Consider the following 24,846-nt stretch of genomic DNA (forward strand, 5'->3'; position numbering starts at 1 on the left):
ATCTCTTGGCCAAGGGCAGAAGGAAGCTTCTTTTGTCCAGGGAAAAGGTGTGGAATCTGTTTGATCCCAGTGTGGGAAACTTTTTAACTCTGCAACCAAAGTCTACAAATTGTCTTCTCTTATAATATAACCCACATTTTTAATACATACATTAAACAATTGCTTCCTTCAAGTCATTTGAGAATATAGTTTTAAATTGTCTCCAACCCTTACGCTTCTAATAGCAAGTATTACTTTGGCATAGCTTGGGGTTCCATGTTTAACTTTAGATGGAAAATGGTTTAAAACGCCGGCTTTCTGGTAGAGGTGAGTAACGGTATTGCACCCATTTTTGACAGCTGTCTTTCCATCAGTATCTTTAAAAATGGATTTTGCTTGATAGCACATTATTCTTGCTGACATTGTATTGATGTGGATTCTTGCAGTAGAGTAATGTGGAGCACCCAACAAGAAGGTTGGATCTTTTTGGTGGCTTTGTGAGCCATGATTTTAGCAAATTTGACACCAAATAAAAACAGATTTTTGAGACTTGCTCTGTTTCCGTTGCAATGACTTTGCTCTGTTTGCAGCCAAAGGATGGTTTTGGCAGTGGTCTCCTGTGTTACCACTGACGTGGGCAAAAGTGGATGGTGGCCTGTTTTTCCGGTTCTCACTGCTCATTTTCTGGTGATTTTGAGCGAGCAGCATGCTTTCCAGTGGCCATTTTGATGTTTCTGCTGCCAGCAATGCACAGTGATGTTGCAGGGCTTGGATGAGTGGGTTGATACATCCCACAATGGCTGGGCATAGTTGGGCCTTACTGGATCAGAACTGTATATTGTTTAACAGATGAAAAGAGCATCAGGGCCCCATCATATTAAATGTAAAATATTTCCTTTTACAAAGGGACATTTTTAGCTAGCAGCAAAGCAGCACTGTTTTTTGATTCTCTTCTTTGGTGCGCATAAGGAAACATACTGGCAGCCTTTCTCTGTGTGTTCCCTGTTTCATCTTGCCCAATAGGTGCTTGGCAATCAGTCCCGCCATCATTTTATAGCTGCAAAACACAGTTTTGATGCAAGGCAATGGTGCCCAAAGGAGCCAGCGCAGGCATTCTGCTGGTAACTGCTGAAGTGCAGCTTGGAGTTGGAGGGAAATTCTGCTAAGTGGCTAAATGTATCCCACATACTTCACCCACCATAAAAGTCATGGGCAATGTGGTGATCCCCAGAAAGAAGATGGCACTAATGCTAGCTGGAGAAAACATCAATTTGTAAACAAACCAGAAGACATCTCATTCTGAATGTACTTCTGGTTAGCACTATTGCTTAATCTACCTATAAGGGATAGAACTTTTTAGTTAATGTTGGCAATCCAAAACAGCTTCCAAGAGTCTTCCATATCAATAAGTTGAAGGCATCCACCCCTAGATTTGCATTATGAAATAAGAAGAAAGCAAACCCTTATCTGATCGGTTACAGAGTAAGCCTTCAGATGAATCAATATATAAAGCAATCCAAGTTCCAATGCTGACTCAGCAGCAACAGGGAGGATAGCTCAGCGGCAACATGCTCGCCTTGGAAGCAAGACGACATGGAGCCACACAGGTTCGATCCCCGTGTCCGCGCTTAGAAACCTCTGGGTATTAAGCGCGTTATAAATAACTATCATATCATAACAGCAGGAGTGTATATATGTGCTTTGACAATTATCCTCAGAATTACACCCTTGAATCAACATGACATTGGCACACCAGACAATAGCCCTCATTATGAGTTTCCCGGTACCCTGGTGGTAATACCACCAGGATACCAGCAAACAGTAATACTGTTACTGGCACCCAGTACATTGGAATGACCACTGTATTCCACTTTATTCCAAGTACTGGCAATGGTGGTAAATCCCCAGTTTATGGGGTCCAATAGGACTCCATGGGGGAATTTCCGTTATTACCTGCACCTGATACTGCTGACGGTAATACCAGAAATGTCCTGCCAGTAAGGTGGCCAGAATTACCTCCAGCCTTTAGCTGGAGTTCATTTTAGCCAACTCACTGGCAAACTTGTACTTTGCAGGTTCGGAAAGGAGCCTGTATACAGTAATACTGCCATGTAAATTCTGCACTGTTGTAATGAGGACCAATGTACTTGAGAAAAGCAGAAGCTAGAGGATTTCAAAAAGTGCAAGACCACATAACATATGTGGTGAACAAAATGTTGAATCATGAGGTGCTGGAGCTCTCTAACACTCCTTGGGCCAACAGAGTAGTTTTAGTACCTAAAATAAGAATTAAGTATTCAAGATTCTGGGTTGACTACAGAGCTCTTAATGCTGTCACCAAGACAGATGCCCATACTGTGCCATTAACCGATGAGCTAGTGTTAGGTGCAGTCACAATTCTCAGCACCTTTTACCTCACCATTGCCACTTTCTAAAGGCTGATGAACCCTGTTCTAAATGTGCCTGATGCCTTTCCAATTTAATCTCTTGATGATATTGCTGTAATCAGCTACAAACAGGATGAACATTGTTCACTCCTCAGGAAAGTGTTTCAGGCTTTTAAACATGCCAATCTAACCGTAAAGATGTATAAATGTTATTGATCAGAGCTCAGTAGTCTACCTCAGAAATGAAGTATGAGGGAATATACCTCAGCCTCTTTCCAGTAAAGTTCAAGCTGCACAAATCTGGGAGACCACCACTTCTCTGACCCTGGTGAGAGCCTTTTTAGGCTTCACTGTGCATTACTGAAACTTTATGGCAGACCAGGGGATTATAGCAGCACCCCCTAACATCACTATTGCATGCAAACACCACACAACGTTTGCTTTCTCAGAAGTTTGTTTAAAGGCCTTTTAGGGATAAACTCTTACCCTTTGATAAGCACTTATTCCCTTGACCGATGATTGTCAGAGACCTCTCATTGACTAAAGTGATGTGTCCTAAGTAGCTATGAGTGCAGTTATTTGTCAAATGGATGAGATGGTTAAGGAAACACTATTGTGTGTATTTTCTTCAGCAACCAACGCAATGGTAGAAAGCTGATTTTGTCAACTGTGAAAATAAAAATGCTTTGCCATTGTGTTGTCTTTCAAGAAGTCCAAGTTCTACCTGTTGGGGCCTATCTTTAAAATCCAAACTGACCTTAACCCATAAATAGCTCAGGAACATGTAGGGATCGAATGCCAACCTTCCTCTCAGGTGGTTGATTACCTCGGAGGGCTTTGAATTTATCATAGAGCATAGGGCAGCAACCCAACTTTGAATACTTCTGGTTGGTCCAGAAAGTGTAATTTATTGGAACCAAAGATGCACAGTGTTGAAAGCAGTTGATAGATCATGAAGTGCGTGGATAGGGGACAATTTGTGGTGATGTACCTGCAGACAGAAGTCAGATGGAACTAATAATGCAGATTATATAGACTGTAATAGAGACATTAAATGATTTGGAATTAAGATCAACAGATAGTTGAAGATGCACAATTCTTTATAATAATTTTGATAAAGAGAGAATAAGAGATAAAGATTGGTAATTGAAAGGATTTGAGATATTGAGATTAGGATTTTACAACAAGTTAATAACAGTAGGATGTTTCAAATCATTTGGGAAATGGCATGATTGAAGAAATATGTTACGTAGAACAACAAGTTAAGATGCACATGAAGGAAATACCAATTTTAGGAAGACAAAGGATCAGCATTGGCACAACTAAAAATAGGTACAACATCTGATTCTGCAACAGTAAAAAAGGAGAACATTAACAATTGCCAGAAGAAGATTAATGGGCAAAGTGGAATTGTCTAAGAGGTGAAAAGAGGAATACATGGCCTTTATTTTTTTAAACAAAGAAGCACAATCGTTTAAATCAAGTTGTTGATAGAGATGGATAAGTCGAAGGAAAAGAAAGTAACCTTTTAAAAGTAGAAGAAGACAACAAGGTGTTGGAGCATGAGAAGATATAAGGGCATGATATAAACCAGCTTTAGTATCCTTTAAAGCTGAGGCATACATTTTATAAATTTCAGAGAAAAACAAAACAATTCACTAGTGATTGAATGTGTATGCAAGCAATGTTTGGACCTTTGGAGTTGCTACTATGGCTGGGAGAACTTGTGAAATTCAATTCAGTCAGTTGTACATCCATTTTGCCAGCGTATCAAAAGGAGTGGCTCAAAGTTTCTCGTGCCATCTTACTGTCCTGACACGCTACAGGTTAAATGAGCACCAGGGGACCCAGCAGTTTTGCTCAGGCCGATAACTTGTTCTGCCAGGCTGTATTTCCCCATGTCAGCCCCTGGAACCGGGGATGAACGCCACATCAAATACCCCTTACTGATCTCTGGTGGAAGGTTTTAAGTGGTTAATGACACTGTGGAAAAGAGGTGTGCCATTATTTAAATATCATTTTGGATATCGTGTATGCACCTAATAAAAGCCATTTAACAGTCATCCCTTGGTGGCAAAATTGTCAGTCACGAATTTGAACTTCACATTCCCAGTGAAAGTTTTGCTGGAAAGATCATTTTCCATTGGAGAAATATTATTTTGAGTAACAAGCCCCCTGCCTGCCGAACACTCAGGCACCCCTAACCCACCAATTCTACTACCAGGGGTTATGTTGATTTGTCCCAGGTGGGTATGGGTAAGTGCAAGACCTCTTAAATTTCGGAGTTTGTTTATCTTCTCCTTATCAATAACCCTATAGTCTCCACCTGTATACAGTTATCTCTCTTTCTTCAAAATTCTGAAAAAAATATATTTCCTTGTTTTTTTTAATTGCAAGACACACAAGACACCACCACTCAATGGCAATAACTGTTCTGTTGACAGAATTTTATTTTATTTTATTTTATTATTTATTATGCACGTATGCCATGATCGGGAACCTGGCAGAGCCTGCATCTAGGCACAGATGGAAGTCTAGAAGAGATCAAACACTGATAGTTCATTGAAAAAGCTCAGGCGTTTATCTAATTCATTAGGTTTTTATTTGTTTCCTAAACAAGGCTAAGGAATACATTTTCCCCAACTTAGGAGGCAGCGAATTAAAGCCACAAGGGCCCACTGAGGAGAAGCGTCTACCTCCCCAAGTGGTAGTTCTTGAAAGAGGGACTGCCAACAGACCCTTTCCGATGGATCGTAGAGTGTGTGTCGGACTGTAAGTGACTATCCTAGATGCCAACTATTTGGGAATGAGGCTGTGAATGCACTTGAACACAAGGCACAAGATCTTAAATTGAATTTGCTGTTGTACTGGAAGCCAGTGGACACCTCTTCTAAAATGTACTCTGGTTTTCCAAGAAGTGATTTGGATTTTGTAAAAGGCACCTCACGACCAGTTATCGATAAGGCCATTTCATCCTTGCCATATATGTTTTCAAATACCAATGTCCCAATTCCTTAAGTGTAAGTACTTTGGCCTTGTTATACATCACAACTCTTACCTCAAACTCACTGAATGATAATACTTCAGCTGAATATCTAAGCTTGAAATATATTCTCCTATAACTATTATATTTAATGGTTGTTAGTTTATCTGCCTTGTGCTTACAGTAAAATGTGCCTGACCAGCTGGCAGAGTCTGTTTCCCAGTCTGAATGCTTATCTGAACACCTGGATGTGTTTATCGCTCAAGCTTTACCATGTTGTCCTATGCCCTAGTTACAAAGCTTATCATACCCTTAGCATACACCAGCTGACATCTAATCTGATTGTTGATGCACCCCTGGAAGGCAGCACCAAGCGTATCAAATCCTAACGCGATCCCTGAGCTTCCTGTTAACTAGCAGTAATCAGGAAAACCTCCAAATGACAACGCAGAAACTGGCTGCATCAATCATTTAGCAAACAAGAACTACTATACTAAGCACTGCTTCCAAAAATGATATCTTATCCCTAGGTAGATAACTCGTCTGACAGGTAATCGCTAAACTGCCCCTATATCTAGTACATTTCCTAGGTTATGATGATTATCAACTGTCAAAAAGAATGACAAAAGCCCCAGTAGAGAGTGGGTGCCCTCTTCTAAGTGTTTAAACCCATTTATGTTCTGGAATGTAATTGGATTAAAATATCTGCTATTCTGAGGAGTAAGATAAACGGTCAAGAAAAAACCCACAGCACACTTTAAAAGGCATGTGAGAGGAGAGTTGTCTGCAAGCAGATGCTTCAGCTTCTCGCTCCTTCAAGTGCTGCACTCTTGCTTCCTGGAAGGGATCCTCTTTTTTTGTTACACTTTGATGGAGGGAACCAAGGTACCATACGATTCATCCCTTGATCCTTGTCTAAACCGACCATAAAGTGGTCTTTTATCAATGCCATTATCTGTGAATTAAAATAAATCGACTACAGCTACAGCGCCAGGATAAAGTAGTCCACATCTAATGTGCCAGAATAAGTATCCCACTACAGACAGTGTCCATAGTCTACTTATGATGCTCAGGTATAGGGCAGACAATCATTAATTGCACGTACAAATCCGCAATACATTTACTGGGCATTTAACAATATATAATCAGGGTTGAATTGACACGCATTTATGATTTGTGGTTTGCGATGCCAACAAGTTGCAGAGGAAATGGGGCGAGTTAGAGTTTGAAGGCAAATTATGGAGAATATTTAATAGAAAGTCAAGACATTTTCAGAAATGCAAGGGAAGCCATCCCTGTATTTTTCCTGTGACACTTACATTCCTGTTGGCTATGGGTGACAGTGCCTGTGATTGATTTTACAAATACAATTTTAGGCTTGCCTTGTCTTGTGCCCAGTCGCAATGTATAATTGTCCACAGGTACAGTGCAGCGTGCACGTGCTCCAGTAAAAGTTGCCATTCAAATATGTGGTAGCACTCAGAATATTTATCATGACAAATATATACATGCCTCTTTCAGATTGGATGGCATGAGAGAGATCCCTGTCATTTTATGCCAGGAGAAATATTGCATCAGAGTTCTATTACCATTCTCAGACTGCCATCAAGGTATTGAGCCATGATAAATGCATCATCACAATTCTTGACTCAAACGGTTAAGGAGCACTGACAGACTAATAGTTGCTGTGCTAGAAAAGAGGGTACAACAGGAAACAGTGCTTGGTTTTCATTGAAACGTGCACTCTTCCTCTAATGACACATCTCTAAATCTGAGCAGTGCAAAAGATTCACTAGTTAGAATTCAGGGCATCTCTTTCGGGGCTCTGCAACCTTTGGCTCATCAGGTGTTTTGCACTACAACTCCGAGTCCTGAACTGCGCACTCAATGCTGATGGATCTTTGGAGTGGTAATCCAAAACAACTGCTGGCTGTATGCACTCTCATATTCATAATCAGACTCAGCACTGGTGAAACGTATGATAAACGCGCCTACTATGATAATGTTCTCATCCTGCATTTGATTTATTAAAAGGTTCAAAGTCGTCCATTGTGTTTTTCAAATCTTTATTGTTGAATTATATTGTAGTGAGATATACAGTAATGTCTCGATGTAATCAAACAAAGTGACATCACATGACCGTGATGAAATAACATGACATATGACCTTTGGCCTTCGTGATATCACAGTAGGTGATATCACAAATGTAAAAAATACAATATGTGTAGAAGTAGAAAAATAACCAATAGTTGTAAAGCAGCAGAAAAAAAACCTGTTTTCGTTTTCAACAATAACATATGCGGAATATAGCATCTTACATGAGGATTGTGGCATTTTAAGCCAGGGTAATCCTCAGCGTGTTTGTTTTATTATACTGCAAACAGAAGGGAATACATTCTAAGTGATCTCAATTTGAGATGTCAAGTAAAATTGGGCCCTTTGCAGTAAAGTGATTTTCCCAGGAACGTACATGCTGGTCAAGTGGAGAATACGGGCCTAATTACGACCCTGCCGGTCTGGTAACAGCAGTGCCGGAAGGCTCACCGGCACCGTTGTTACCGGACCGGCAGAGTACAAGTCTGCGAGACGGATGCATTTCTGCCCGCCTGGTCTGACCTGGCGGGCAGAACGGCACCCTCTGGCAGACTTTGACGCTAGCACCGGCACTGTTGCATACGGTGCCAGTGCTTCCGTCCTCCCCATTTCGATTGAATCCTATGGGACTCGAATGGGAATGGGCAGTTACTTTTTCCGGCACCTGGCTTTCGGGACTGCCGGGGCTGTAATGCACCAGTAATTCCCCAAAGCCAGTCGGTGGAAAAAAACACAATTCCAGCGGCAGCCGAGCCGTTTATACCAGCACGGCTCCAGCCGGGGTCGTTATGAGGCCCAATATCTCCTGCCATCCCATTTTTAGTTTTACACCAGCCTACTACGATGTTTGCATTATTTTTTTTCATGATCAGAGGGAGTGAAGCAGCTCTCATGAGGGAGTGTGCCTTTAACCCGGAGGACACTTACATGCTGCCTAAACATCACATGCATACTACTACTTAAACATTGCATGTGCTTTTGATTTGGCACCCATATGTATGCTATTTAAACACCCCATGCATACTCCTGCCAACCGTGATGTTGAACTGTGACTATGACTCTGTGCTTATGACTTTGTCCCTATTGGTATGGTGCTTAAACATCATACGCAAACTATTAATGTAAACTGAGAGTGTGCCTTTGATTTGGAGCTGTGCTACATGTAATTGACATTTCTCAGCCCTATGATGTACTTGCAACCTTACCTGTCTGCACCTGCTTACCTGTACACCTGATGCAGCCTCCTGTACCATTAGGCGTGGCTTTCCCAGATTGTGCACCTTTAGCTATTTTGTCTGTTATGCTAACCTGTACACCGGATGTAGCCCACCCGTACCATGAGGCATGGCTTTTCACACTTGCTCTAAACTAGCGCCTAGATACCTGAGGATTTTTTGCACTGCTATAAATGCTAAAATTAAATAAGCAGCTTTTTGTGAAATAAAGTGGATATGCAATCCAAATGCACATTATAGATCAATCCTAAAACATAAAAGAAATCTTTACAAAAACCTGTTGGATAAAACAGGTATGATTTATTGTGATGCAACGCACACATAGGGCCCGATTCATGGAAATGTAGCAGAAATCCCACAAGGTCCGCGTGCCGAGAAAGACACTACACAAACATGCGTGCAGGATAAAAAATGTGCATACAGCCAGAAAGCTACCTTTGTGTGCTCCACTGGGTGTGAATACACACACCCTTCAAACACCCTTCAAACAGTACGTAGGGTGCCCCGCAAGCAGGCCTGCATCCTGGGAACCCTGCGCAGGATTCCCAGTAACTGTTGCCGGCACCACAACATGTGTATGAAAAATCGTAACATGTCAAAACTCGCACCCCTAAGTTAGATCGGAACTCCAGTTGTGTACACACACCCCTATATCTGACATGCAACCCCACACCTGTGCTGCAATTCCTATGTGCAAGTTTACTTACACCTGCCTTCGGGTGGCGTAGAGATTGAGGGATTTGCATGGCCATTGCTATGCCAAGTGGCTGCGTGGGTGGTTCCATGAATACGTGTTGTTTGGTGCAATTGGGGTCATGCGAGCCATTCCCTGCTGGCCGTCACTCGGAACTACCACTTTTTCGCATGTTCTTCCCCATTTTCTGTGTTCCGCCTCCTTCCCAGCCCTCTGCTCAAGCCACACCCACGCTCTGCATGGTGTATGGCACATGGCGCTTGATGGCTCACAGAAACGGAAAAGTCCCACGCAATCGATTCCATGAATCGACGAACAGAATGGTGTGCAAATCCTCAATTTTCGCTGCAATTAATTCCATGAATCGCCCCCTTAATAGCAGCAGACTCTAAATTCAATGAGCTATCCATCAATTTCTGCATGCTGCACGAAAAAGGTAATTTTCAAGCTTTCTCTCTCTCTCTCTCTCACACACACACACACACTACTAAGGCCCAGTGGCCACTACAGAATAGTAATTCTTAAGAGGCCCTGAAAAGTGCTATTTTGGAAAATGTTTAGTTTCCTTATGACAATGCAACCCAAAAAAAAAAAAAAAAAAATGCACCCCTTCAGAATTACTTGTGATGGTGACTCTCACTGTACATGCATCTGGATTTTGAAAAGGTGAATGGAAAAAACACTCTCTCAGTAAATCATTCCTTGATACCAAGGTGTGAATGCCTCTTGGGCAGGGGTGACAGGGGTAGTGCCAGCGGAACCAAAGAGATTGCCATAGTTAGCAGTTGTGGCACCCTCCACCGATAACTGTCATTTATGGCAATGTTTGTGTGCAAAAGTGCATAGGAAGAACACGTTTTTTCAATAAATCTATGTTTGCCCTAGTACTAATACTATGAACAATGTCACTTGCCCTAGTGCAACGTTTCTGTAATATGGTCTCTGGTCCTCACCGTTCATATCCAATTCAAAGTAAACAATAGATTGTTTATTCAGTTTCTATCTCCAAATTAATTGATGTAGTAATTATTATTATGGTATTTATTGAGTGCAGACCTTGCTTCGAGAAGCAACACAGTGCTTTACAGAGGTATACAACAGTATAGATGCATAACAGAGAGTTTTTCAGAGGTAACAAGAGAACAGAAATACAGCGGGGGTGAAATACAGAGGGGCACAGAGTAGGGTACAGCTGTACAGTGTGGTGGGGAGGAGAGGTGCAGGCAGCATCTAGCAAGTTAGGTGGTGTGGGGAACGATGTGATGGCCTATGTGTTAAGGGACACTCTTTGAAGAGGTGGATCTTGAGTTATTTTCTGAATTGTTGGAGAGTGGGGGTGAGTCTGATGCTGACAGGGAGGAGGTTACATAGTCTTGGGGAGTAGGCCGAGAAGGCTTGTTTTCTGGTTCTTTCCTTTTTGCAGCAGCAGATTTCAAGCCTGCATGTTGTCCTGGCTTCTGATTGCGCGCTGTCCACCGGAGATGCTGAGTTACTGGGAACTACTTTAATGTACCTTGCACCCTGACGTTCACAATTATACAACAGTATTACAATGCCATCGAATTGAATAGCTTGTGTCAAAAGAAGGAATCCACCTGTTAAAGGGATATTTTAATATGGATTTGGAAATGTTTTACTTTCAGGAAAAACTGCATGAAAGCTGAAGTTTTGTCTACCTGACGTCAACATGAACCGTGCATTTAGCAGGAAGAAAGGTGAGCAGGCTGTGCTGCATGGCCAATTACAGAATCAATGATGTGTGTCATCAGAAAAATCAAATCTTCATGTAATGTGCTGTCTTCTCATTAACATCATGCCAATTACTCTAGTGCTGTATCGAATTATGTCAAACTTAGTAGTGTCCAAGCAAAGTCACCCCTAATATGTTGAATTAACAAACAAGTCCTTTTTAGTGGCAGGCAAGGTTGATTGGTCCATAGGGACAGCACCGCTTTCCTGTTGATTGTTTTCTGGAGATATTGTTTGAAATGGAGTTAGAGTGTGGGATAATGAGTTGAAATGTCAATATTGTATTGCTGGCTTATTGGTATTTTCCTCTTATGTAAGTTCAAGTGTTCTACAAAATAACAATCAGGAGAACAGCTCACTCTTTAAACCAGCACCACTTGATCATCAAAGCAAGTGTATGCGAAGTTGCCCTACAAGTGGGAAGTGAATTAAAATAACAGGAAAAATACAGAAATAGTGTAATGTGCTGTGATCCATTTTGGTCTTGCTTTGTGGGCCAGTGTTTTGCAGAATTCCAATTACCAAAGAAACCACTGGAGCTGATTCTAAGACCATGAATTAAAATGGATGTTTTGGAAACATTGTTCAGGAATTTTAATATATGAATAGGTGTTCTTCTGAGGTGTTCTACCAGTTACCCAACTTTATAAGCCATACAGAGATCCCATTTTGATGCAGGAAGCAATGCAGCTAGTAACTGGAGGACATATTGAATGAACATGATGTACTCCAATAACCAAGGTACTCTGCTAAACCATGGAAATGGTATCAAGGAAACAACTTCTGAGGATTAAGGGGCACATTTGCTCTCTGGCAAGCCAACTATCAGGCGTTACAATGCAACAAATAATTATAACTACAAGGCATAGAAAAACAGAGGAACAAACAGGGCAATTCCTTGACCAGGTACTAGAAAACATGAGCACCATGCTAGCACAAACTTGTAGACTGCAGAACAAGGAAATAATGGCTTTCTGGTACATATGTGTGTGGAAGCTCTTAATTTCATGTAGCTGTCATCTAGTGGCACGATTGTGGCACTGTATATTTTTGAGGGAAGCACTGCCCTTGCAGATGTTGTAGGAAGCCCTAGCAGTACATTGAGCACTGCCCTACAACAGGGATCCCATCTTAGGGCACTGCCACTTGAGGCCCTAAAAAGGATTCAGTCCATTTGAGGGAGACAGGTCCCACATCTGGGACACTGAAACAGGGCCACATCAGTATGGCAGTGTTAACCTCACTCTCAAAGAAAGATAATTTATGTAATCTGGGGTGAGAGGAGTTTAAAAACACTATCCCTTTAAGATAAATAACCTCTGCGAGTGAAGGAAACTTTGTAGCAAAGGAAATGTATCCCTTCAACACCACTAGTGAAGACCTGCTCAGACATCAGGGGTCCATCACATTTTCCTACACAACCACTTGGCAAAATCACTCAGACAAGGTCATTCAAATTTCTTACATTTCTTGTATGGCAAGTTCACAAGGATCACCAGATTTTCCTACAGTTCTCATGCAGCAAGTATGTCTTACAGGTTGATGCAGCATTCGACTCCCGGCAGCACAAAGCACAAAGGTGCCAGTAAGGAAACAGTATCAATTTAGAAAATAGTTTCCTTCTATGTACCCTCATGTAAAATGATCCTCGAATTGTGTCCTAAATCTTTGTACTCAAGGGGCACGTGATAAAGAGTACAGGACTACCTAGAAAAGGGCAAAGAAATTCAAACCCGTAAGGTAACATTTTAATGGCTTGGTCTGGCCAGAGAATACCAAAGCACAAACATGTGAACCAATTAGGCACAGCCAAATGGACCATTGCATTTATGCACATCCACAGGTGGAGACCATGACAGGAATGGTCAAGGGGCTACTTCGGATTACAGTGTCAGTCAGGCACTTTTGGTATTTGTAGTAGGAGCTAGTGAGAGTGAGGAAGGGATTTGGAGTGAGAGTGGTGAGAGGAGAACTTTGGAGACAAGAGCAGTAGATAAGTCAGCAGATTGGTTGGAAACACCAGATGGAGGTTTGGTTAACACATCTGGAGGACTTTGGTATAAAAGAGTAGAAGGTGGTTGGTTGGAACCATTAGGTATAGGGTCATTTGAGATACCAGGAGAAGAATGGGGACTATCGGAGACTAGCAATATCAGAACCGAAAGGATCAGAAAGGTTCAAGAGTGCACACTTGGGCCAAGGAAGATGGCAAGGGTGAGAACCCAGTCTCAAGGTGGTCAAGCTCACAGGGAAAGGTGAAATGAGCATGTGGTATGACATTGAGGAGTAACATAACCTGAGAAGGAGTAGTGAGAGTGTGAAGGGGGAAGTCCAGACCCTACTAGAAGGGAGGTGGGGGGGCAGAGCCTCCGTAAATCACCTGTGGAAACTGGGGAGAGAAAACCCAGTTGACCATGATTCAACCTCTCGGAGAAGCTACACTAATACTTTCAGCTTGTTGAAGAATCCCATCAACATCTACTGGAATTACAAGATATAATGAATATGTTCATATCCCATCCACAACCACATCAAAGTACCAGGAAACCCATATAGAGCAGCCCTGAGACTGTGAGTGGTGACAAAGTGCCACCAGTCTTTTGAACTTTACAAGGAAACCCTGGCCGGGTAGGAAGAGACTAGCCCGACTGTTCATGTGTGTGTTGAATAAAACCTATTTTTAACCAAGAGGTGTTGTATTCGGCATCTTTGTGTGTCCAACCCAACTATATTTCAGTGCCTAGGGAAAACGCTTGGATTAAATTGCAAGACTGCATGCAAATAAATACAAAGCACAAAAGCTGCTGGAAAAAAGACCATTCATATGTTAGATGCATAAAGTAGAAACAATGCACACATGCCAGGTCAAAGTGCCATTTGATGTATGTATCCTTTGATGTGATATGACAAGAACCATTTTTCAAAAACCTAATTTCTATTTATTTATTTGTGAATCTTTTTTTTAGAACAAAACCTTACACAATAGTACCAACATAAAAAGAAAGACAAATAAGAAATTGTTTCAGTTAAAACATAACAATTACAGTTAAAAAGAAATGTTACTCCTTATTCCACGTATTAAACAATACATTCTTTAAACATTCTTTGAAACAATTACTCATAGTTCCCCATCTCAAATTAATCAGATTACCTTGATAGAAGAATGTGATTATTGCTAAAGACAGAGGTAATTAAAGTTCTATCGATAAGCGTTGTCAAAACTCATTAGATGAAAGCCAATCTAGTTCATGTATGATCTTTAACAACTAGAGTTATCCTCAAGTTAGTTAACACGGGACAGTGCAATAATAACTGATATAAGGATTCCCTAATCATTTGATCACAATAAGAACAGTGAGGGTTTAGATCTTTACCCTCAGAACACATACTTATCATTTCCCCCATTGTTAATAGATTCAATCTAGACTGTAGAAACTGTGCTCTTCTGGAAGCATTTGGGAATGTACATAAATATCGTGGGAGATGCCCAGCGTCCTTTCTATTGGTATCAGGGAATTTTATGATCAAAGTCTTGTTATGATTTATCACTTGCTGGTGGTTTGTATTGTATTGTTCCATGGTGTCAATCCGATGTTGGAGGACCAGCTGTGCATAAGATGATATCATCTGTGCAATGTGAGAAACCAAAGGGTGTCTTGCTTGCTAGTCCCCAGCGATCTCTCTCTCAGGCAGCCAGGGCACAGCCATCGCCTTTGGATCCAGACCCTGGGGTTGGACCAGTGCAGGAGGATCACCTGGGTGGGGGATCTTCAGGGAGTGGGTGTGGGGCAGTCGATGGTGAGACGCGGTATCCTACCCTTCCATGTGTCCATACCCCATTGTATTTTATAGGATTCTCCAATGTCCCAACTTCCACCCCCCTTTCTACACAAACACTGGGTTGAGGAAGACGGAAACTTAGAGTAAAGAGGCTAACACTTGCATATCTCATTGGATATGTCGGGTTAATCAGGTCGGTCAAAGTCAGACACTTGACCATAAGCACATACATCTGATACCCATTAGTTCCAACACACAGTTAAAAAGCAGAATTTAGAGAGACACTCTGAGCATGGTGAGACACGATAAGGAGAAGATCTTCCGGGGCAAAGGCGAACCCACTGGAGCAGGACGACTGATCAAGGGACCAGAGCAAAGGTGAGGGAAACCCTGAAGGTCCCTGCAGGAGGTCATTGCCCCTGGAAATTCTTAATGGGTACGCGGAGAAAGCCAAATACCAGACATGAAGAAACCTCCATTGTGTTTCAAGTGCACCATCAACTCTCCCGGGCGAACAACAAAGTTGGGGAGGCGAGGCCATGCCTGTGGTATCATCCTTGACTCCTGAATGAAAGACACAGAGACAAGAAAGGAATTAACACAACCAGTGAGTTAGTGAAAGACATGAAAGGCCAGTTTGTGTCAAGGATAGATTGAAGATGCTTCAGTGTATTTCACAATTGAAGGTTGTGCGCATGCTGATGAGATGCGAAAGAAAGCAAACCAGTAGTGAACATTTAAGTTACAGATAACTGTGAAGCCAGTGACACAGAGTAGCGGAGTGGTCCAGCAAAAGGAAATAGCCCATTCAAAAGTCTCTGTGAAATGTTTGATGTCTTGTTATAAAGTGGCAAAGTCAACAACTCTGAAATGTGCAATGGCCAAGATTAAACCTGATGAAAGGGGAATTTAAAAGGTGATTGCTTTAAGAGGAAGATTTCTTTGAACTTTTCTGATTGTGGTATGGAACTACCAACACCAAGAGACACTGAGGCATGTAACATAAGGGAGAGCTGAAGTCAAAGTCGAAGTGGTCCTACAGAGATTTATGTTAATTAAATCCTTCAACATCAGTGAAAGGTCTGAGTTCGACTGAGGGAGACCGCAAACATGAAATAAGTTAGGGTAAGGGAACCCCTAGCGAATGTGAATGGAGCTTGGGGAAGGGCACCTCTGCAAGTGCTCTAATTATGAGGTCCAGCTGTGTTGAATCAGGTACCTTTTTTTGAAAGGTCATAGCCCCACTGAGGGAGACCCACGTGAACTATTGGTGCCTTGAGAGGTCCAAGCCCGACAGAGGGAGACCTACGTGAATTTTTGTTGATTTGTGAAAGATCTTTTGGAAAGCTGGAATAAGTGACTTTAACGTAGAAGGCCAAGAAGACCTCAAAACACGTTTTGAACTGCCTATTTTTGATAACCTGAACCAGAGTGTGTCATCCTGTTTACAGGGGTCACCTTACTCTGTTTTGTCCAACGTCGGGAGTAGAGCAGAGTCAGCCACCTTGATCCTTTGTTATAACACTGATTTTCTTTTGCATACACATTCCCCTCTAAACACATTTTGTATAAGAGATAGGGTAAGCGTTAGGTTTTGTTAGTATAGGCCATTTTGATTTGACATATACTGACAAGGACTGTGTTTTCTTTATTATTTGATGGTAGAGACTACTGCCTTTGTAGCCCTAGGGCAACGTCGGCGTTTTTCCAAACCCCAAGATGTATGTGTCAGTGTCATACTTGTGATACCATGTCTCCATTACATATGGCGTTAGGAGGGGGATACTACTCATTGATGCAAGTTGAAAGCCCATTCTGATTATCATGATACCACCTGAAGGGGAGAAAAGAATTGTTGAAATTCAGAGTTCTGACCAAAGTTACAGCATTAAAGAGGCTCTGTAATACCAAAAGGCCCTAAGGAATATTCAATTTCTTTAGTTTGTTCCACAGCAATGATATGTTAATAGTGTCAAAGGGTAGAGAAAAATCAATACCTGCAACAAAAACTGGGGGTGAGTCCTACCGCCATAGACCATGATGTAAAGCATCTAAAAGAAAACCAATAAGTGTAGTTCTGATGCCTCTTCTAAACCCTCTCTGAAACATACTTAAACAACCTGTGGCTAAGGCCCATTCTTCTAGCTCACTTAGGACTAGAAGGGCAAATATCTTGCTCTCTTCGTTTAACAGAGGAATCTGCACATCTACACTCAGACATCAGAATGAACCTGCTGGTAACAAATGGTCAAACCTATGGTGCATTGTTGATAGACATATTTGAGACATTATCTCCTTAGAGGAAGTGAAATGATTACATAAAAAGATGGATAATAAGGTAGTGGTGTCCCGGCAGATACACAATGGGCCTCATTACGACCCTGGCGCTAAGTGAAAAATGATGGCGGTAAATGGTTACCGCCATCGTTTTCCGCCAGGTCCGATCATGACCCGTGACCGTTAACTACGATGCCATTAGCGGCATCGTAGTTAACGCTGCCGCTAACTGCGCTAAGGGTGCGCGCACGCGACCGGCCACACCGTACTTAGCGCCATGGCGGAAAGGTACGCAAATGCCGACCCAAGCGGACATGCACCTAACGCCATCACCCAGCCCGTTAAGTACCTTACCGCCATGGTGCTAATTACGCCATCGCGAACCAACCGTAAAGGGCCATGTAAAGTGAATGCAGCTGCCACAGGTGCACAGAAACAGCACAGGTGAAGGCAATACAGACTCGGGAAGTACAAAAAGAGCACACCCCACCCCTTCCCACACCCAGTCACACTCCACAATGATACCAATACGACTAGCAATGTTGGGGCTGGAGGACCTGATAGCAATGCATGTGCTACAACAGCAACAACAACAACAGGCAGCACAGAGGAGACGCAGGAGGAGAAGGAGGGCAAGGCAGGCCCAGCAAGCCCCACCAGCACAGCCAGTGCCACCAAGCAGGCAGCCCCCAATCCCACGCATCAGAGCCTATCCATTCAACCTCACTGCTGAGCAGATCCACACCCTGTACCGTTTGGACCGGGACACCATCACCGCCATCGTAGTCATGATACACAACGACATCGTCAGCATGATAGAAACTCCAACCGCCATCCCCCCCCTACTGAAGGTAGTGTCTGTACTCCACTTCCTGGCCACAGGCACCTACCAGCACACAGTGGGGCACTTGCATGGCATTTCACAACCATTATTCTCACGAACACTCATCCAAGTGCTCGATGCCCTCCTCAAGCACACAGACAACCACATCTCATTACCACGGACTGCCCAGGACATTGCAAACACCAAAGTGGGTTTCCATGCACTAGCCGGCATACCCGGTTGCATTGGTGCCATCGACTGCACCCATGTGGAATTGGTGGTTCCACGTGCCATGGAGGTACCGTACCGCAACCGGAAACAGTTCCACTCAATCAACGTGCAAATGGTCTGTGACTCCAACAAGATCATCACACATTGTTGTGCCCGATTCCCCGGATCAACCCATGATTCTATGGTCCTGAGGAACTCCACAATACCACGCTACATGGAGCGACATGCAGGCCCAAGATCCTGGCTACTCGGTGAGTCCAATGTCATGGAAGTGGGCAGGTGAATGACGTACCGATGCATACTCCACCTGGCTGAAAAGGGGGGGAATGATGCATACTCCACCTGGCTGAAAGGGGGGGGGGAATGATGCATACTCCACCTGGCTGAAAGGGGGGGGGGAATGATGCATACTCCACCTGGCTGAAAGGGGGGGGGGGGTGATGCATACTCCACCTGGCTGAAAAGGGGGGTGGGGAATGATGCATACTCCACCTGGCTGAAAGGGGGGGGGGAATGATGCATACTCCACCTGGCTGAAAGGGGGGGGGAATGATGCATACTCCACCTGGCTGAAAGGGGGGGGGGATGATGCATACTCCACCTGGCTGTGAGCAACACAAAGAACGGAGACAGAGGATGGGCACTCACAATGCACTCAACCCCTCTGCATACATTGGGTGATGGCATGCAAAACAGGCCATGGGAGCCATGAGCATATACTGGTTGCATTGTGTGAATCAATTAGTGCATGTAGAAGTGAGCCGAAGTGACAGTTGGATGCAAGCCATGGTGGCACATCATGTTCTTTATCAGATGACATGACTGACACATACATTCTCGCCTACATACAGGTGATGCAGGCTATCCCCTGAAGAGGTGGCTCCTTACACCAGTCCGGAACCCGCAGAACCAGCACGAGGAGGACTTCAACTGTGCACATACACATTCTCGTGTGGTCATAGAGCAGACATTCGGCCTATTGAAGGCACGGTTCCGAAGCCTCAGCAGGTCTGGTGGGGCACTCCTGTACCACCATGAGAAGGTGGCAAAGATCGTCATGGCATGTGTCATGCTACACAATATGTGCGTCAGACGGAATGTGCCCCTGCCCCCTGACGCAGAACTGCAACCACCTGACGATGAGGATGACGAGGGTGCAGATGGGGCGGCACCCCATGGAGGAGGCGACGCACAGGAGGGGCGTGCAATGCGCCAAAGTATCATCGACCACTGCTTCTAGCACACACGGCTGGTGTGAATCACATGGAGACTGCACTTGGGGCACTGTGTGTCTCTGGGACATGCACACTGTGGACTGTACACCAATAAAGCACACATATGCAATGAAAATGTCCACACATTTCATTTTGGGAAAGAAAAAAGTGTATTTAAACTATGAAACGTCGTGACACACCCCCTCCCACCTCCCCCCTGCACACTCCAACACACCCCCTCCCCCCTCCCCCCTGCACACCCCAACACACCCCCTCCCCCCTGCACACCCCAACACACCCCCTCGCCCCTGGAATCCCTACGAAGGTGCGGTAGTGTCTGTTCAGCAGGGTGTGCAGTAGTCCTGCTCGACTGTCAAGCCACTAATGTGAATCCCCTCCCCTGGCCCCCGGGGCACCCCTGCCCGTGCTGCGTAGATTGCACCCTGATCTACGGATGGGGCTGCTCTGTGCCGAGCTGGTTGATGAGGAGGGTCCAGCCTGCACATCTGGACGCATGTCCCTGATGGTCTGAACAAGTTCTGTGAGGACATTGCGCACAGCCGCGAGTTCCGTGCATATGTCCTTTGTGGAGGACTCTATGGCAGCTGTGACTCGGTCTGCCGACCTCTCCATGCCATCCCTTGCCACCCCACACTGTGCAACATGTTCGGTGAGGAGGGCGGATAGCTGCTGCTGGCGGGTAACTATATCTTCAAGTGTCTGCTGGTTCCGCTGGCCCATGCCCAGTGGCATTTGCATGTCCATTGGGCTGCTCACCTCAGGCTGGGGGCATGGGGTGGCTGGCCAATCCTCGGCCTCCGACTGCCCCTGTGTGGCATCCGCCTGCAGGGGGCTTAGGGATGTGCAGGGGGAATGTGGCTGGATAGTGGGCCTTTCCTCATCGATGACCTCGATGCTGCCTGCCTCACTGTCGGAGGTTGCCGCTATGGCAGCGATTTCACCCAGGGTGCTGCTTGCAGCAGATCCTGTCCCTTCAGTGGGCACGACTAGTGACATGTGCGGTGCTGCTGCTGGGTCTGTGTTTGCTGTTGTGGGGGCTGGCACTTGCCTGTCCTCTTCCCCAGGCAGGGTTTGTGGCTGCTGGTGTGTTTCCTTTAGGACGGCTGAGGTGGATGCCTGTGGCCTGGCCCTCTTGGTGGATCTGGATGCAGTGTTGTCCTCTTCCTGGAGGTCTGTGTCAGATCCTGTGGTGGAGCAAAGGAGGGATAGTGTTATTGATGGGTCCGCGGACATTGGCCGTGCATTGTGAGGGATGACATCTATACAGTGGGTACATGCAGCACATTTCAGGCAGGGGCATACAGGTTTTGTGCCTTTTGTGTGGAAGTAGCATGGTGGTATGTGTGTGCCAGCAGTTAGGGTGTGCATGCTGCATGTGTACAGGGTGGAGTCTGGATGTGTCTGTGGACATTCACCTGCCGATGTGTTGCATATGCACTATGGGGCTACATGGTACTTCACATGATAGGACTTTGTTGAGTTTAGCATGGCTTGCTCTGGCCACCTACCTGCCTCTCCTGAAGTCGGCACTCCTCTCTCCATCCCTCCGACACCTTGGATGCTCTCCATCCCGATGGTGGATGCACATATTTCCTCCCATGCTTGCAGCTTTATGGGCGATTCGGATCCACCCCCAGTTGACGTGCCTAGGTTCCGGTTAGCTGAGAGGATGCTTCGGACACGGAGCCTCAAGTCGTCCCAGCGCTTTCTGCACTGCTGGGCAGTGCGCGGTACGGCCCCCACTGCACTCACACGCTGTGCCACTAGGGCCCATATGGCCTTCTTCTTCGCTATTGCCGGCCTTGTCATCTGCGCGGAGAATACAGCTGCAGCATTTTCTTGCAGGGTCTCTGCGAGCATGGTTAGTTCCTCCTTTGAGAAACTGTCTTGGCGCTGCCGGTCACATGCTTTTTTAACTACTTTGGGCATTTTTACTTGGCTAATTGGGTGGGTGATGGGCGTGGATAGGTATCAGGGTTGGATCAGGTACGGTTGTGGAGGATGGCAATGGATTGTGTTTTTAAAGATGGCCGCCGTGCAGTTTCCCGTTCCGCCGCGATGACGCTATTTCCGGTTCCGCCTATTTACGGTGACCGCTAATTACGGTGACCGCTAATTGCGGTCGCCGCTATGGTGTGTGTGGCGGTAGTGCTCCTTGCGCGGCGTGCGATGGTGGTAAGGGCCGTTTTTGGCCCATTTACGCCATGCCGTACTTTACATTAACGCCATGGCGTAATGCACGTGCCCGATGGGTCGGAATATGCCGCACTTTACGCCATCGACCCACGGCGTAAACGTTGATTACGCCATGGCGGTAATGTTCGGTACTTACCGCCAGGGTCGTAATGAGGCCCAATATCTGATGTGGGAAACTTTACAGCTGGTTAACTTTGGAATTAGGATCAATCAGGGCCACTGTTCTGCCACTGACAAGTTTCCGCGATCTTTACTTTCCCTTGTTTCTTAGAACATTGCTGTGGCTATGGATACATTAAAGGACAACAACATGTTTTAATTCTTAAACTTGTACTATATTATAATGTTACAAGAAACATATGCACTGGAGAACATACTAGTTGCATATGTTATCTACCAGAAATCAGATAGGAGACATTATGGAGGCCTGGCTTTACTTTTAAAGAGCTTGATTAGGTGTACCACGGTCTCCCTTAGTTCGGATTTAATCTTCTGAGCTTTTGAACTAAATGTTGTAGGGGAGGTACCTATTGTACTGGTTAATTTTATGAGAGCCCTCAAAAACAAACTTACACCACCAGTCAAGTCATTTGCAAACACATTATATATATATTATATTAATAAAAGTGGTAAAAGGTCAGGATTGGGTTACTTTAGGGGTATACTTGAACGTGAGAATAGGGAATGGCCTCTTCTTGATCTCTTTGACACGCAGGAATATGGAACTGTGGGTATAGCAGACAATCCGGACAAACATGCAGGGATCCTGTGTGGGCTTCAACTATTGATTACTCATTCACTCCTAGGATCAAATGGTCCTTTATTAAGGGTTTTGTTATTGTGGAGGAAGTCTTCAGTGACCATCATCGAATAGCCCTGCAGAAAGAGTGGCGGGGCAGCAGGTCCTCTTGCAAGGCTCTCCCTACTTAGTCCTGGCAGTGCATTGTATTTTAAAGTACTACTAGACACACACTCTAATTCCTCTCTGGTAATGCTAACATATTCTCATTTGATGGCCAATATTTCAGAATCATTTTTCTGTATTAGTAGTGCATCATCAGCCTATACTCCCAAGGGATGGTTCAGTATTGATTCCAAATCAACAAAACACTATTAACTTTCCAGATTAAAGAAATCTCACTCCAGGAGGAATCAGATAGCAATGTCCTGGGCTACATATGGGAAAGTACCTGTAAAAATGAATAGTACAATCTCGCCTAGCCTGAATGAATAGATTGTTCTGTAGGAAGTCATGAACGAGTCAATATATCAACGTAGCTCAAATGGTCTGGAAACCAATGTCAAAGACCATACGTGGGCACTCCATTTTGCTTCATTTTATAAAGCCATCACATTTGTTAACCAGGTCCTATTTCTGACAATATTTGACCCAGAGCCCATTAATGCTAATATTCAGAGCTGCAGATTCCCTCTGGAATTAACTGTACATGAGTTGCTTGAGGCTAAACATATGAAGGCATTTTATCACTGCCTTGGCCTAGATGGAATCCCCTTAGATTTGTATCAGACAACAATTCACATTAGGGCTCCTGTGTTGACCATTTGTTTTAATGCTATGATTAAGGACGCAGACTTTCCTGAATAATGGAAGCAACCTTATAATCTACCCCATTTCTAATAAAGCTAGGTGAAATAACCTGTTATTTTAGAGTCCCTCCTGGATTCTCACTTTAAAATCTTTTGGCAGGCACTTTCTGTGAAGTTGGAGCACTGGGTTACAAAGAATAATATTCTGGTTATATTCAGCTGGGATTTTGTCGTGGACTGGGCACCAACAAACACAAGCTCTTGACCTCTATTTGATCATTACTCATTCATTGTATGCAAAAAAGGAACCAATCTACCTGGCATTCATGCATCTGAGTACTGCCTTTGACAAAGTCAGCAAGTCTGGCAGGTTCTCAGATCCATGTCTTGCCCTGCTACCTTAGATATCCTGATTTACATACATCAAGGAATTCTGGCTTGCATCAAGAGTGGGACTAATGGCACTGTACATCGTACTTCCTCATAGAATTCGGAGTCCGTCAGAGTCATCCCACTTTAGTTTTCACTTTATACTAATGGCCTGTACGATGATCTTGTCCGGATAGATGCAGTTGCCCCTAATATTGGAAATATGTTTATTCCGGCTTAGGCATATGCTCTCCACAAGTTCATTATAGCCTATACTCCCTGTGCTCTACAACAGCTGATTACTGAATACTCAGTGTTTGAGTTTTCTCGATTTACAAATTACCACGGCCAAATCAGCTATATTATCATGTCACTGTGGATGAAGAAATAGCAAAGTTTCCTCAATGTATACTAACACTAGCATTATCTCCAGGTGTCAGATGTTGATCTTAGCGCACGTCTCTTCAGGGTTCAGTGGTAATTGTCAGCTCTCCAACCAAGCTGTGAAGATGAAGCAAGCAATGATTGGAGTGTTTCGATTAATGAAAATGTGTTAGGCACGATCATTGTTCATGAGTTTAGAGCTATATAGGATGAACTCTACTGCAGTAACAAAATACGGTGCTACTCTGTTTTCTCAGATTTGTTGTGAAAATGATTTTTTAAAGAAAGGGTTAGATCTTCTGCGATTCTCGTCCTACTTTGCTACTCATACCGAAATGGCTCTGTCATTTTTAGTTGGCAAGCTTTGTTTAGAACTAGGCATCCAATGGCTAAGCATTTGGAATAATGATAAAGCCTTCTTAACTTAAAAAAAAATGTTTTATTGGTTTCTCACATTAAAAATAAACCCTTTATCATTCAATTTACATTCATTTTTAAATTCTCATAACATCACTTCAAAATACAAATTTCATCCAATTACCCTCTCAGCTTTAAAACTCGTTAACACTTTACAACTAAAAGGGAAAACTTCCTATAACTATCAACATATGCCTACATTACTCTTTCTCCTTTAATTTCAATTCTACAAATTTCATTACAGCCAGTACTAGACTATGCTTTTCTCTCAAAAGAACCCACTCCCACCAGTCTTTAGCCGACAATGGTCCTGTTTGGATTATATGGGTTCCTATACAACTTGTTCTAAGAACCGGCATCAGCACCTTACAGGTCGTTACTAAATGGAAAAGAGTTTCCACCTGTCCAATCTCCTCGCAGTATATGCAATTGGTTTTTGACACATCTATTTGTCTTCTTGCCAGT

General features: G+C 43.9%; 1 protein-coding gene across 11 annotated transcripts in view; it reads left to right on the forward strand.

The window, feature by feature from the left end:
* The window catches only part of GULP1 (GULP PTB domain containing engulfment adaptor 1), a 2,063,281-nt gene that overhangs the window by 1,372,453 nt on the left and 665,982 nt on the right, over positions 1-24,846 (forward strand). For all 11 annotated transcript variants that reach the window (XM_069615617.1, XM_069615618.1, XM_069615616.1 and 8 more), the window contains one exon: positions 11,016-11,087. In XM_069615617.1, coding sequence (XP_069471718.1) covers positions 11,060-11,087 — 28 coding nt within the window. In that variant the 5' untranslated portion in view covers positions 11,016-11,059. The remainder of the gene's footprint in view (positions 1-11,015; positions 11,088-24,846) is intronic.

The sequence above is a fragment of the Ambystoma mexicanum genome, chromosome 9 (genome assembly GCF_040938575.1).
Source record: "Ambystoma mexicanum isolate Mex_15411 chromosome 9, UKY_AmexF1_1, whole genome shotgun sequence".
In the NCBI taxonomy this organism is placed as follows: Eukaryota; Metazoa; Chordata; class Amphibia; order Caudata; family Ambystomatidae; genus Ambystoma; species Ambystoma mexicanum.